The sequence below is a fragment of the Papio anubis genome, chromosome 1 (genome assembly GCF_008728515.1).
Source record: "Papio anubis isolate 15944 chromosome 1, Panubis1.0, whole genome shotgun sequence".
Taxonomy (NCBI): domain Eukaryota; kingdom Metazoa; phylum Chordata; class Mammalia; order Primates; family Cercopithecidae; genus Papio; species Papio anubis.
Genome location: NC_044976.1, coordinates 207,356,034 through 207,371,317, shown reverse-complemented (window position 1 = coordinate 207,371,317; position 15,284 = coordinate 207,356,034). Strand labels below are relative to the sequence as shown.

The following is a 15,284-nucleotide window of genomic DNA, read 5'->3' as shown; positions in this document are numbered from 1 at the left end:
GCCAAACCCAATCAAACTCCAGCAGTCTTAATTTCTTAGGGATCCTTTCAGAAATACATAGCAAGAGATTGAATTTAGACTAGGGAAGTGACGAAACAATCAAGGCTATTCCTCCTCGGACTTGGAGTATACCTTCTTTTGCAGGGCATTCAACCAGGTCAAGCAATCACATCTACAGCTAATTGATAGAGCATCCGAAATAGATGGTCCATTCTGGTAATAGCTTACCAATGATCACAGCCTGGGAAATTATCACAGAAATAGAATGACTGAGACCACGTCTGGAAACAGCCAGAGCAAGTCAGAAGGCTATTAAAGGTCCAAATATGAGATTCTGAACAGGAACTGACTCTTTAGGAATGAGGGGAATGCAGAGAGACTCCACAGGAAGGTTCCCCTACCTAGAAAGGAAAAGGAGCAAACCAGATACGTGTCTCATTGATCAAAGATCGCCACCGCCAGGGGGCAGTAGAAAAACAAATGTCAAAAGATCTGAGTTCATATCTCAGTTCCACCACCTTAGTGTATACCCTCGATTCTGTCATTTAACTTTTGCTTCTGAAAACTAAAAACAATAATATTCATCTAACTCTGAGATTGTCAATTACATAAAGCATATGAAGGGTTGGGGTTGCAGGAGGAGGGAGGTGATAATAGAGGTAGCTGTCTCTCCCCAAGTTTCCCAGATTGGGAAAATGTGTATCTTCAGGGAATGTGATATTGGCCACAAAAGTACATGAAAGCAGCTCTGTATATTGTGAACATAAGTCACAGTTTCGTTTCTTCAAAACAGCATCAGAATACAGTTTTTTCATCATTAAAGAATATTTTACAAAAGGAATGAAGTGATCCCAATAGCACTTTGAGAACACTGCATTCGGCTGTGTTATTCCCATGATCACACCTACTCTCCGTAATTTTAGGCACAGGCATGAATTCACAGATGCAAAAGTTCTCTCAAATCTTTTGTGTCACTCACCTTCTTGCTTCTCTTTTGTCATGTCAAACTTGCTCCTACCCCAGGGCCTCTGTGCCTGCTCTTGCCCCTGCCTGAGACCATCTTCACCTGTCTCCCTCCCTCATTTCTATTCTGCTCATTATGATCACCTCTTTTGCTGCACCCACCAGGAGACCTTCTTAGGTTACACTTAACATGTCATCTCATAAGACAACTGTGCACCATGCAGGACTCCAATTCACTAAAAAGGACAGGAAAAAAATTGAGCCTGCTAAAACCATAGTCTCAAATGTCCCTCTACAGCAGCGGGCATCCTTGCAGCAACTCACGTACTATCGTCCACGGTGGGGCAGGAAGAGATCCATGTCACACACTGCAGGAACTGTCCTGGCTTAAATGCCTCCTGCCCTGCAAGAACTAATAACTCTTGCAGTAAATCTATAGGTATTTTTTATAGACTTTCCGCAACCAGCTTGCTGATTACAAGACTCATGGACTCAGAGAAGCCCAAAGCATAGCACCTCCATATAAATAAATAAACTTAGAGTTTATTTGCAGTGCCTCCTGGTTCAAATGCAATTTACTAATCTGGCATCATTTTTATTATAAGCAAGCTTGCTTAATAATATAGTTGCATGTTTACACTTATCAAATTACCAGAGAAACAGATCTAGACAGTTGGACTGAAGCTCAGGTCCTCCTGCAGGGTGAGTTTTATTAACCCACAACATCTTAAATTGCCGTATGTTCTGTGACTCTAGAATTTTCAATCCTTGTATCCAGTTCGCAGCATACATCACTGTTTACTGATGCGTTTGTTACCTGGCTCCCCAACCATGATATCATTATAGCAGAGAAGTTACCTGATATGTTCCCTGCTGTACTCAGAAGTCCAGAAGAATGTCTGGCACAAAGTAGACACTCAATAAATATGTGTTAAATGAATGACATCCAATATCTATGGTTTTATACAAACACAAGAAACTCAGACTTTTCATGGTGGTTTAACTGGCAAGTAATATACAGACATGCAAGCGGGCAGGCGGCCCATCACTATGCCCAGAGTCATGCCTTCAGGAGCTGGTCCCAAGAGCACACGGGCTCAGAGGAAAGAGTCATATTCATAAGAGGTCTAGGATGTCACCTGGGGATTTTGTTATGGAGCAGCCAGTAGTGACCTAGTTTAGGACTTTTAAAAGTAACTCAAAAACAAGCAACAAACAGAGAACAACTTAAGGCAGAAACCTAGCTAATGGGACAAGAGAATACCAATGTCTGAGTGGGCTCATCATCAAGACAGTTTCACTATGTGCTATTTGACTTCTACAAGAGGCCTCAGCACAAGAGTTGATCAAATTACCACGCTTTCCACCAGCAGCATTTTCCAAAGTTTCTGGGAGATGTTCATAGACAGTACTCCAGAGAAGGTTTTTGCTTGGCAAATCTCTGCTAAACACCTTTTTTATTAAAAGACTTCTCTGAGAATTCACTTTGTAAATCCCAAAGAGAGAACACAAAACATAGCATTTCCCAAACTTTTTTAGACATCCTTCCTTCACTGATCATCTCACTCTGTGAAAAACTTTTGTACTTTGGAAAAATTTACATAAATTTGTTTTATACTATTTGGCAAAGACTCATATGTTACATATACTATGATCTAAACTGCCCAAATAAGTAAAGAGGAACTAAGTTGAAGCAAAATTAATATATCCCATGTGATTTGAGGTATAGAATTTAACTATAATATGTAACATTTTTAACTTAAAATGTTATTTTTAAATATCTAAAAATATATGTAGTTAACTGTATACATATATACATATACCTATATATACACACATATATATATAGTTAATTTTAAAAAAAACTGTCCCTGAATAACCAACACTTCCTCTTAGCCAGTTCTTATCCTCTGCACAGGAATGAGCTCCTTTATGTATTCTAATCTTAAGAACTGAATATTCACAAATCTATAGTACTTTCACGACTTGGATAATTTCAAACAATTAACAGCTAGCTTAATACCTACCTCTGATAATAGGCAATCTAAGAAAACAGCAATTTTATGTTTAATCAGGTACCCGATGGAACATTCTTTGCCTCAAATGAACCAAAAACAAAAAGAGAAGAAAAACACATTTGGAAATAAATCTGCCAGCCCGCTTTATAACGTAGACTTGCACCAGTTGTTTGATGAGCATTTTGGTATCTAAAGGCTGCTCTGTCCTATAGGTCCATGGTCTGTAAGCCAGCTTTCCTGTCCCCTGTCATTCTCTGGGTCCCAACTAAACACCCTGAGGGAAAAAACTGGGCACTTGCTTTGACTCTTTCTGAAACATGGGGAATTTGCAAAATCTTTCTAAAGCAGAATAATGTGCTGCCATGCAAAAAGAAAGTAGTATGCAAAGAAGTCTAAATCATCCTAGAATAAAGCTCTCTTATTATTGTGACCCGTGGATGGCCCCATCCAGCAGCAAAATCAGGCCAAACACTGTTTTTAAAAGGCAAAGGGAAATAACCATTAATCACTTGTGAGATTTGCTAAGGTAATAGTAAGTCAAGAAATCTCACATTTTTGTCTAAATAGGTAAACAAGGGTTGTGTCCGGCATTAATATTCATCTCTGTGAAATACTGACATGTTTACACTTCTTGTAGTTCTTTACACTTCATGACAAGCAATTTATAATACATGAAGGAATTTTAAACGTGCCCTTCTAGCAGAATAGTCATCAATTTTTTACAGTGAATGACCAAGGAAACATCTTAATTCTTGCTCTCATCTTGATATTAGGTTGGTGCAAAAGCAGTTGTGGTTTTTGCCATTACTTTGGCAAAAACCTTGATTACTTTTGTACCAGCCCTATACATTTCAATGCCTGGCTTCTGGCTACAGAACATTACATATCTAACATAATGTATGAGTATTACTCCTTCCCTGTCTTTTACCTCAAGGAAAATGAGGAAGTAAGGATGGGGCAAGGAGAGAGCGGTGCTTCAAAGCCTGATATGTACTGCAGTTTTTGGTAGTCAGCTAACATTTTAAGCACAGTATGAATCATAAAACATTTTGAATCCTATCTGTCTCAAAGTTTTTAGACATTCTTTCATTGATTGATTTACAGAAAGCAGAGAACAAAGTTGAAGTCATTCTAAAAACTAAGCTGCTTTGCTTCCCTGTTTCTATGTTGATGTTTCCTTCCTGGATCTGTAAAAGTAAAGTCTTCCATGTCCAGAGGCAGCATCTTTAATGCCTAAGAGAACACAGTTGTACATACGTGGTGATATGGGTTGCCTCTGTCCTCACCCAAATCTCATCTTGAATTACAATTCCCATAATCCCCATAGGTCATGGGAGGGACCCAGCATGAGGTGGTTGAATCATGGAAGCAATTGCCCCCATGCTGCTATTCTTATGATGGTGAGTGAGTTCTCACAAAATCTGATGGTTTTATAAGTGGTCTCCCCCTTGGCTCAGCTCTCATTTTTTGGGAACAGGCCCCACAAATCTGGCCATAAACAGGCCATGAGAAACTGGCCATACACAAAATCTCAGAAGCACTGTGACATGCTTGTGATGGCTACAACGCCCACGCTGGAGGTTGTTGGTTTACCAGAATGAGAGCAAGGAACACCTGGCTAACCCAGGGCGAAAACTGCTAAAGGCATTCCTAAACCACAAACCATAGCATGAGCGATCTGTGCCTTAAGAATATGTTCCTGCTGCAGATAACAAGCCAGAGCCTGTCCCTTTGTTTCCCATAAGGAATGCTTTTAGCTAATCTATAATCTATAGAAATAATGCTTATCACTGGCTTGCTGTCAAAAAATATGTGGGTCAAACTCTGTTCGTGGCTCTCAGCTCTGAAAGCTGTCAGCCCTTATTCCCATTCTGCACTCTATTTATGTGTCTTTGTCTTAATTTCTCTAGTGCTGCTGGGTTAGGGTCTCTACAACAGAGCTGGTCATTCTTCTCCTTTCTGCCACTACGTGAAGAAGGACATGTTTGCTTCTCCTTCTACCACAATCATAAGTTTCCTGAGGCCTCCCCAGCCCAGCAGAACTGTGAGTCAATTAAACCTCTTTTCTTTATAAATTACCCAGTTGTATTTAGTTCTTTATAAGCAGCATGACAACAGACTAATACACATGGCCACCCATAGGAGAAACAGGAAACACTTGGAATTTATTTGCTGCCAAATCAATGAAGAGCACTGCATTTTCCTTGAGAAATCCCCCGTGGTTCAATTGTTGCCTGATTACCCTGCTCTTGGTGTGGGCTCTCCCTTTTCCAATTTGGTAATTTCTCACAAACAAAGTATCAGGTTATTACATCAAAAGTTGCCCATATTCAGTAGTGTATCATGTCAAAGTAGATGGGAAGTACTGAGAAACACTTTCACTGGTATGTTGGCACCTTTCCAAGGCTTTGGTAGTCAGCTAGACACAGTATGCAAAGAGGACCAGTGAGTCCTGGGTGCACCTGTGACCTGTCCTTGTGACTTGGAAAAAATGCCATCATGTTCTGTCTGATGTGTTTCAGCTAGGGTTCTTTGTGACCCCTGCCAGGTACTCAGACCATTGTAATACTAAAGAATGTTCATATTCTATGTGTTCTTTGTAAAGATCATTTGGTGGCAAATTAAGTGAAACCAATTTGAGACATCTTAAGCAATAAAGGTTTTATTATGAGAAAAGAGGGATAGTCCATGGAACCACAAAGGATGCATTCTGCTGAGCCTCAGGAAGGTGCAAGAATCAGAAATAGCAAAACTTTCTAGAGGTTTTTTTTTCTAACCAATGTTTCTCTGTCATTTGCTTCCAGTTCCCAGGGTAGGATATGGCCACTCTATATCTTTAAAGAAACTGACATGATGGCTCTCAGTCTAAATTCCAAATTCGGAGAAGGAATCTCAGGGGACCAGTCTTGGTCAGGTGTCCACCCTAGGCCCATTAGCTGTGTTCAGGGAAACCAGGTCAAGAGAAACAGAAATACAGCCACAAAAAGCCTGCCCTGTGGATCAACCAGCCAAATGAAAGGATGAGCTGATTAATGAGTTTCTTGCAATATGTAGGTGTACAAGCATGGAGAAGATGACCACTGGGGGCCTGGTCTCCTGCAATGCTTACGTTGTCTGGTTCTATAATTATACTAAACATTTCCATATGAATACGTTGCCATCATCTGAAATCCAACATGTCTAGACCAAATGGCATCTTTATACAATCTGCTGCTTTTCCCATTAATGAGACCAACATCTCCGAGTCACACCTACTTAAGTTCTTGTTAAGTCTCTTGTTCAGTGGTTCAAATTCTTCAGGCTGTTACTGATGCCATTCTGCTCTAGCCACATCTCCCTATATAAAATCTGGATTAAAACATTTAGGATAAATCGCTTTTTGCCACCTACTTCTAGTTTAAGTAGACAACCATCAGGAAGTGTTTTGCAGCCCTCATTGACCTTGGTCTTGTTAAAGGATTCCTTGTGATTTGGGGGTATAAAAAGTAAAAATGCTTGAGGATCACTTGAGGCCAGGAGTTTGAGACCAGCTTTGGTAACGTAGTGAGACCCCCATCTCTATTTTCTTTCAAAAAGAATCTGTAGTATTAGTTTATAGTGTCATAAGATGCCAAAAATATACGAGTCACAGTAGTTAAGGAAGTATCTGAATGGGGAGGGGAAGGAGAAGAATACTGTAATGTGAAAAAGAGACCAAATACTACAAACCTCAGGAAAATCATGTCTTACCCTGAGCATAAGCACTCACAAGTACTTCCTCCCAGGATGCATCTGAGCATCCTCAGCTTAATCATGCTTTCTTTCTTTTTTTTTTTTTTTGAGACGAAGTCTCGCTCTGTCGCCTAGGCTGGAGTGCAGTGGCCGGATCTCAGCTCACTGCTCCCGGGTTCCCACCATTCTCCTGCCTCAGCCTCCCGAGTAGCTGGGACTACAGGCGCCCGCCACCTCGCTCGGCTAGTTTTTTGTATTTAGTAAAGACAGGGTTTCACCGGGTTAGCCAGGATGGTCTCGATCTCCTGACCTCGTGATCCTCCCGTCTCAGCCTCCCAAAGTGCTGGGATCACAGGCTTGAGCCACCGCGCCCGGCCAATTATGCTTTCTAAGTTGCATGAGCACAACTAGGAATCTGCCTTCTCTCCCATGCTTTGAAATGTCAAGGAGGCCATATTGACAAAATAGAAGCTGTGGCTGGAACAACCTGTCACTTCTCCAGCTAATGCTAATGAATAATTTTTGTATCTACCATTACTTCACCTCTGTCACTTATAATTTTCTTAGTTGGGGTCAAATCTGGCTTCTTAACATAGAAAAACGCCAAGTAAAAGAGGCCCAAACAAGATAAACATTTATTTTTCTTTCTCATAAAAAATAATCCTGATAAGGCATCCAGAACTGCTGTGGCAGTCCTGTGAAGTGATCAGGAGCTGTGTCCTCCCTTCCTTTCTAAGCTGCCATCCTCACACATTTGCTATCTTTGGGGCACTTTGTGGTCCAGGAGAGCAGGCCAATCTCCAGCTATCATATAGCCCTTCCAAGCCAGGAGGAAGGCAACGAAAAGAGGCAGCCCATCCCTTTCTAGCAGTTCATACATATTTCTTACATCTCTCTGGACAGAACTCAGCCACGTGCCACATCCAATTGCAAGGAGTTTGAAACACACGATGCTTTAGAGCTGACTGGAAATGTGCCCAGCAGAAAATGAGTTTCTGTTCCTATAAAGGAAGGGGATGATGGATGGAGGGGTACATAATTAGCTATCAGCACCATACCAACCTCTCCCAGACATTTTCTGATAACTGCCATAGACTGATAACTGTGCCCCCTCGGCTGCCATTCCAATCTGTCATGCACACAAGTTAATCACCCTACACCACTCTTTCACTTCTAGAGGACAAGATCAGATCAGGCAATTCAGACCCACACTTCTTCATCAACTAAATTCACTTCTTTCCTGAGAAGTAATCTCCAAAAACTACCCTCTGCAAAACCTTCCAATGGCTCATTTCTCCAAGGACCTTAACCTTCCAGCCACAAGATGCACCTCCAGGTTTTTCGTCTCACATCAACACAGAGCTCCAGCTTTGTCCCTCACTGAACATCCTCTGGATGCAGTGAGGCCTTTCCTAGCTCTGAAACCTTTTGTTCTCCCTTCCTTTCTGTCTCTCTCTCTCTCCCCCCCCCCCCCCCCCCCCCCCTCCACCTACCTCAACCTCTCCTCCCTCATGCACATACTCTTTTTCATTGCTTGTATCGTACAGAAACCAAATAAAGTCCCATCTTCTCAGTAATGCACAGCCTAGAATTCGTTTCCACAGATCGATGTGATTTACCTGAATTGTAGTCTTTATTATCTCTGATGTTTTATTTAATGCTCATTATTAATGTACTCAGTCTTATCTCTTTTCTAACACTGTCATTTGTCATGTCAGGCCTGTTGTTTAGCCTTTCTTTTCCTCGGGGTTATTAGGAAGTCTTAATGATGTGCTGAAATCTACCAGGATGCATTTCACATTCCTACATCCCTTCAGAATATTTCTCCTGCTCCCGTCCAGGGCAGGGACCCCATCTTGTTCACATGCACCACAGCTCCCAGGGCAATGCCTGCCACATAGTGTAAATATCCAGTGAACAAATCTGGCTTGAGACTTGATTTGTGTAACCTTAAACTTTATCGAAGAGGTTATTCTATTCTCCCACCCACGCTGTGAGCCATGAAAAGCTAGTGTTACCCTTTACTGATAATAGCCAGTGACCAAACTTTTATTGTTTAACTTCTAACGCTACCATATTTCAGTATCTCTCATGCCAAAGCAGAAAGTAAAATTCCACATGGAGCACATAATTTGCATAGCTTCAAAATCATCAAAGTGCATTCCTGTACCTTGCATCGCACATATATCTCCATTGTAATGCTTGGTCCAGAAATCACTCTTGGGACTGGAAGAGCAGATATCATATTCTACCGTTATACAAGTGAATTGTATGGAAGAGAGATTTTAACGCTGATGTGTTTGGAAATGCCAAAAGCATAAATCAAGACAAAGGGAACGAGAGGGAAGTTTCTTTTGGATGGATCTAATAGTTAAACATTCATTTGGAATGGAGTCTATCTTTCGTGGATAATGATGCTTCCCTAATTTGTGCTTATGCAGCCGCTTAGAGGGTATAAGATTGGAATTCAAATCCATACTTTCTAAACTCACTTGACTCAGCTCCTGAAAAGCAATATCTACAATGGATCCCCTGGCACTTTCTGTATGAGTACAGATTATTTGTCTTGACCACATTTCCTTTGGAGAAATCACATTCTTTCAGCTGAAATTACCTGACTAAGAACAATTGAACTTGGCATGTTTCTTCCTGAGTGAGAGGAAAAACTTTTCTCAAGTGTTCAGGAGATATGATCCTGGTTTTCAAAAAGCCCAAGGTTTGCTGGTGTCTCTTTTTTTTTTTTTTTAATTGACTTACATTGCAGGACTCAAAACATTTTCTGAAATCAAGCACAATATAAAACTAATCTAAATATTGGCTCCTTCATGACCTCCTTTAAAAAAATACACAGTGAAGGCTGGGTGCGGTGGCTCACGCCTGTAATCCCAGCACTTCGGGAGGCCGAGGTGGGTGGATAATTAGGTCAGGAGATCGAGACCCTCCTGGCTAATATCATGAAGCCTCATCTCTACTACAAAAAAAAAAAAAAAAAATTAGCCGGGTGTGGTAGCGCGCACCTGTAGTCCCAGCTACTCAGGAGGCGGAGGCAGGAGAATCACTTGAACCCCAGAGGCAGAGGTTGCAGTGAGCTGAGATCGTGCCACTGAACTCCAACTTGGGTGACAGAGCGAGACTCTGTCTCAAAAAATGTATATATTGAACTGGCTTTAGAAATGTTAATAGAGGAAGTCAAAGTCACAAACCCAACTGACTTTTCTATCAGCTAGATCAGGAACATAAAAAACATACTACTACTCATGTATTGGGAATAAATACTATCATTCATAATAAACTAACATTTATTTAATATTTCCAAGGAACCAGATATAAGTAATACTATATGCCCTTACAGGTTAGGAAACTAAAATATGTTAAGTGACTGGCTTGAAATTATGCAACTCCTATGTGGCACAGCTGGGATTGCACCTGGCTGTCTGGCATCAGACTGTGTTCTAAACCATGCTCCTATTCTGTAATGAAGTAAGAAATGATTTTCCAGATGTCAACAAAGAACACAATCCATTATCAGGTATCGAGTATCATCTTCAGAAGCAATGGAACTCTCAGAAACACACCTGCTCTGCCATTCCATTTTACCTATAAGAAAATAAAAGAAATAAAGAAAAGCTATAGGAAAAAATGTAATGGGAATTTGGAAGATGAGTAATGATGCTTTCCCAGTTTTACCAAACCCATGTGAACAGTGTAACAGCAATGTCATACAACACTTTATAAACTGACAATCTCTGGAAACCAATACTGCTGCTCTCACCAGCATAATATTAAGTCTAGAAACTGGAACCACCACACATATAAGCTAATCAGGCTGTAGTCTAGTTCTTGGGATTGGTGAGAGTTTTTAGAAAGTTGTTAGCTCTATTTTTCACTGGGTTTTCTTCAACAATGTTGCTGTTTCTTTATTCATCCTATAAAGAACAACAACAAAGAAGTGGTCATCTGAGGCAATATTAACCTAAAGGGGAAAAAATTGGAATAATACACACACTATTTTTTGGGGGAGGTGGTGGGGGAGATGGAGTCTCACTCTGTCACCCAGACTGGAGTGCAGTGGCACAATCTCAGCTCACTGCAACCTCCACCTCCTGGGTTCAAGCAATTCTCCTGCCTCAACCTCCTGAGTAGCTGGGACTACAGGCACATGCCGCCACCCCTGGCTAATTTTCTGTATTTTAGTAGAGATGGTGTTTCACCACGTTGCCCAGGCTGGTCTCGAACTCCAGAGCTCAGGCAATCCACCAGCCTTGGCCTCCCAGAGTGCAGGGATTACAGGTGTGAGCCACTGAGCCCGGCCAACACGTACTATTTTTTAAAAACACACTATGTCTATTAGATGTTTGTGAAGCTACCTACATCAACATGAAATTAGATATAATTATAAACGCATAATAACAAAGTATAAATGTGGGTAATGGATATTAAGAATAAAATTTGAAAGTAGAGTTTTCACTGAATTTTTACATTTAATGTATACTAGGCGATAACACAAGTGTAGTTACTCTATTTCTCTTCTCTTTGGTTTTTTTTTAAAATTATATTTTATGTTCTAGGGTACATGTGTACAACGTGCAGGTTTGTTACATATGTATACATGTGCCATGTTGGTGTGCTGCACCCATTAACTCATCATTTACATTAGGTATATCTCCTAATGCTATCCCTCCCCCCTACCCCCACCCCAGAACGGGCCCTGGTGTGTGATGTTCCCCTTCCTGTGTCTAAGTGTTCTCATTGTTCAATTCCCACCTATGATTGAGAACATGCAGTGTTTGGTTTTCCGTTCTTGCGATAGTTTGCTGAGAATGATGGCTTCCAGCTGCATCCACTTTGGTCTTTTAAAGAACAAAGGCTTAACATTAAGCTAGCTGTTTTTATTAATATTAAAATCACCCATCAAGTGTTGATCTTAAGCAAAGGCTAGACACCAACAATATCATCTTTCAAAGGTTCTGTCTGTGGCAAGTGCCACATGGATTAAAAAAAAAATTATACAGTTCTCAGTTTGATGAACCTCTGGAGATGACTGATAAAAGAAACTGTTCTAACAGCTTGAATCTCTAGATGATTTCGGAAATGTCACAGACAATAACAGGGAACTTTGGAATGGTGTAACAAATGGATGATCTCTGTCAGATTAGAGCACATATTTTTATCAATTTCAAAGGATTTGCTGCGAGTACTCCCAGCACGCTAATCATTCTAAATAATAGATCCAGTCGGTTCACATCTTATGAGACAAAATTAAAGCTTCTTGAAAAGTTAAAAGTATTTCTGTTTGAAAAATCTTTAGTTTCTAATTTATAAGGAAGACTTGAAGAGGCCTATCTCAGATATGTATCATTCCGTAATTTAAAATACCAAATGTTAACATCTGAATAGCTGATGTGAGCATCAGAACTTTCTGGGTCAGAGCTCTGAAATCAGATTTAGTTAAAATTTTGGCTTTGCCACATTAGTGGCACCGGGACCGCTTATTGCCGATGGTGATGACCTGGCCATTGGGCAGCTCTAGCTCTTCTCCAGGGAGGAGGAGGATGCAGCAGTGGCCCTCTCCTTCTCGAAGTCCAGAAGTGACGTAGCACAGCTTCTCCCTGATGTGGCACATGATCTCCTGCTGGGCCGAGGTGGTGAAGCTGTAGCCACACGTGGTAAGGATCTTCATAAGGTAGTCGGTCAGGTCCCAGTCAGCCAGGTCCAGATGCAGGATGGTGTGTGGGAGGGCGTAGACCATGTAGATGGGCACCGTGTGGGTGATCCTGTCTCCAGAGTCCATGACAATGCCAGTGGTGCCCCCAGAGGTGTAGAGGGACAGCACGACCTGGATGGCCACATACATGGCTGGGGTGTTGAAGATCTCAAACATGATCTGAGTCATCTTCTCTCTGTTGGCTTGGGGTTCAGGGAGGGTCTCAGTCAGCAGCACTGAGTGCTCCTCCAGGGCCACGCACAGCTCATTGTAGAAGGTGTGGTCCCAGATCTTCTCCATGTCATCCCAGTTGGTGACGATGGCATGCTCAATGGGGTACTTCAGGGTCGGGATGCCACGCTTGCTCTGGGCCTTGTCGTCCACATAGGAGTCCTTCTGGCCCATGCCCACCATCATGCCCTGGTGCTGGGGGTGCCTGACAATGGAGGAAAATATGACTTGGGGGGCATCGTCCCCAGCAAAGCCAGCTTTGCCATGCTGGAGCCATTGTCAATGGCAAGCGCAGCGATCTCTTCTTCCATTGTGACCGGGAGAGGAAAGCGGCAGTGGAGCAGCAGGAGAACACAGTGAACAGGCTGGCAGCAGCAACTGAGCTTGGGCATCCTTTTAAAAGAGGAAACAACAGGCCTAGATAGTTTCCCTGGAAAGTTCTACCAAATATCTTAGAAAGAAATTACACCAATACCCTATAATCTCTTCCAGAAAATAGAAGCAGAGGGAATACTTCCAAACTCATTCTACGAAGCCAGCATTACCCTAATACCAAAAAACACAGACATTACAAGAAAAAAAATTATGAACCAATATCTCTCATGAACAGAGACTCAAAACTCCTCAAGGAATATTAGCAAAATAAATCCAACGATGTATAAAAGCAATTATAAATCATGGCCACATGGTATTTTATTCTGAGTATGTAAGGCTGGTTTGATACTCAAAAATCAATTAATTCATCATATCTGCAGGCTAAGAAGAAAAATTATAACATTGACAGATGCAGAAAAAGTATTTGGCAAAATCCAAAACCAATTTATGATAAAACCTCTCAGAAAAGTAGGAGTAGAGAACTTCTTCAATTTGATAAAGAACATGTACCAAGAAACCTCCAGCTAACAATATACTTAATGGTGAGAAACTAGATGATTTTCCCCTAAAATTGGGGACAAGGCTAGGGTATCCTCTCTCACTATATTCTGCATTGCTCCGGAAGTTCTATCTAATAGAATAAGACAAGAAAAGGATATAAAAAGTGTACAGGTTGAGAAGGAAGAAATAAAACTCTGTGCTCAGATGATACCATTTCCTATGAAGAAAATCTGCAAGAATTGACAACAAAATTCCTGGAACTAATAAGCAATTAGAGCAAAGTTACAGGCTACAATATTAACATACAGAAGTCAATTTTTTTTATACAACTGCAATGATCAATTGAAATTTAAAATGAAAAACATGAATACCATTTGCATGAACACACACAAAAAACTTTGGTACAAATCTAGAAAAATATGTATAAGGTCTATAAGAGGAAAACAAAAATATAAGCATTGTATTAATGAGAGCAAATCAGATAATGTAAATGGGGAAAGTGACCTTTGAAGAACCTTACCAAACTTAGAGGGGGTCATATATTTGCTTATTTTCCTCACAATAAACTCTTTAGAGTCCTATTCATAGGGCAGAAGTCAGTATTTTTAAGGGCATCCCTATGCCCTAACAATGACATTATGAATGACCATTAACAATGGGTCTATGAACACTGATAAGACAGCCTCTTATTTCTTATAGAAAATCCTAGACTTTCTTAGTGTGGAAGGTTCCTCCTAGGTAATAACACTGTTCTCTCTGGAAAACACTCACATCCATACATTTGTTTATTCATACAGCCACAATCTCTAAGACATATAATTTGTTACAACTTGCTTGGTCCCTCTGAACTTGGCTTTCTGTATTAAATGGCGATATTAATCTCATCTCTCATTGATTTACATTGAAAAATAAGATTATCAACAAAAAGCTCTTAGTTTAGTACCTAGCACATAGCAAGCATTCAGTAACCATTAGTTGTTCTCTTTGTTTTTCTACCTAATCTTCAAAGTAGACTGGGGTAGAGAGGACTAAATTCTCATTCTATTCATCTCCATCTGATGCTGCATGGAAATCTCTGACAGGTTGCCTTTCTGCAGCTTGACTACCATATATCTCTGATGCTTGAAAAGCCATCAGCCAAGGTAAAGTCTAGTAAAACAAAATATTTAATTTGAAAGTAGCCTGATATTATCATAGACAAAGGACATAGATCTTGTCAAAATTACATCTAATTGTTTCTTGCCAGGGCAATTAGACCAGAGAAAGAAATAAAAGATATCCATATTGGAAAGGAAGAAGCAAAACTATCTCTATTTGTATGTGACATTTTGAATACAGATAATTCTAAGGACTTCACTAAAAAGAATTACTAGAACCAATTAACAAGTTTAGCAAGACTGTAGGATATAACAACAACAGAGAAAAATGTGTTGTATTTATAAATAATGGCATTAAAAGATACAAAAAATAAAACTAGGAAACTAATTTTGTTTACAATATAGAAAGAATAAAATACATTAACAAAAGAAATCTAAGACTTATACACTGAAAACTACAAAATGTCATTGAAATATTTAAAGTAGGCCTAAATAAATGTAAAGACCTTCTATATTCATGGATTAAAAGTCTTAATATTTTTAAGGTGGCAATATGCTCCAAATTGATCCACAGATTTAATGCAATACTTGTCAAAATTTCAGCTTGCTTTTGTGCATAAATTGACAAGCTGGTCCTACAATTTCTGTAAAAATACAAGGAAGCTGTGATGGTTGATACTGAGT

At 40.3% G+C, this 15,284-nt stretch overlaps 1 protein-coding gene across 1 annotated transcript; it reads right to left on the bottom strand.

Moving 5' to 3' along the window:
- Window positions 1–11,497: 11,497 nt before the first annotated feature.
- LOC110741987 (actin-like) lies at window positions 11,498–13,908 on the bottom strand. The gene is given in 4 exon segments (XM_031659778.1): window positions 11,498–12,221; window positions 12,224–12,278; window positions 12,280–12,890; window positions 12,893–13,908. Coding segments are annotated over 4 exon segments (852 nt in total). The 5' UTR covers window positions 13,020–13,908; the 3' UTR covers window positions 11,498–12,162.
- Between the last annotated feature and the right edge of the window lie 1,376 nt (window positions 13,909–15,284).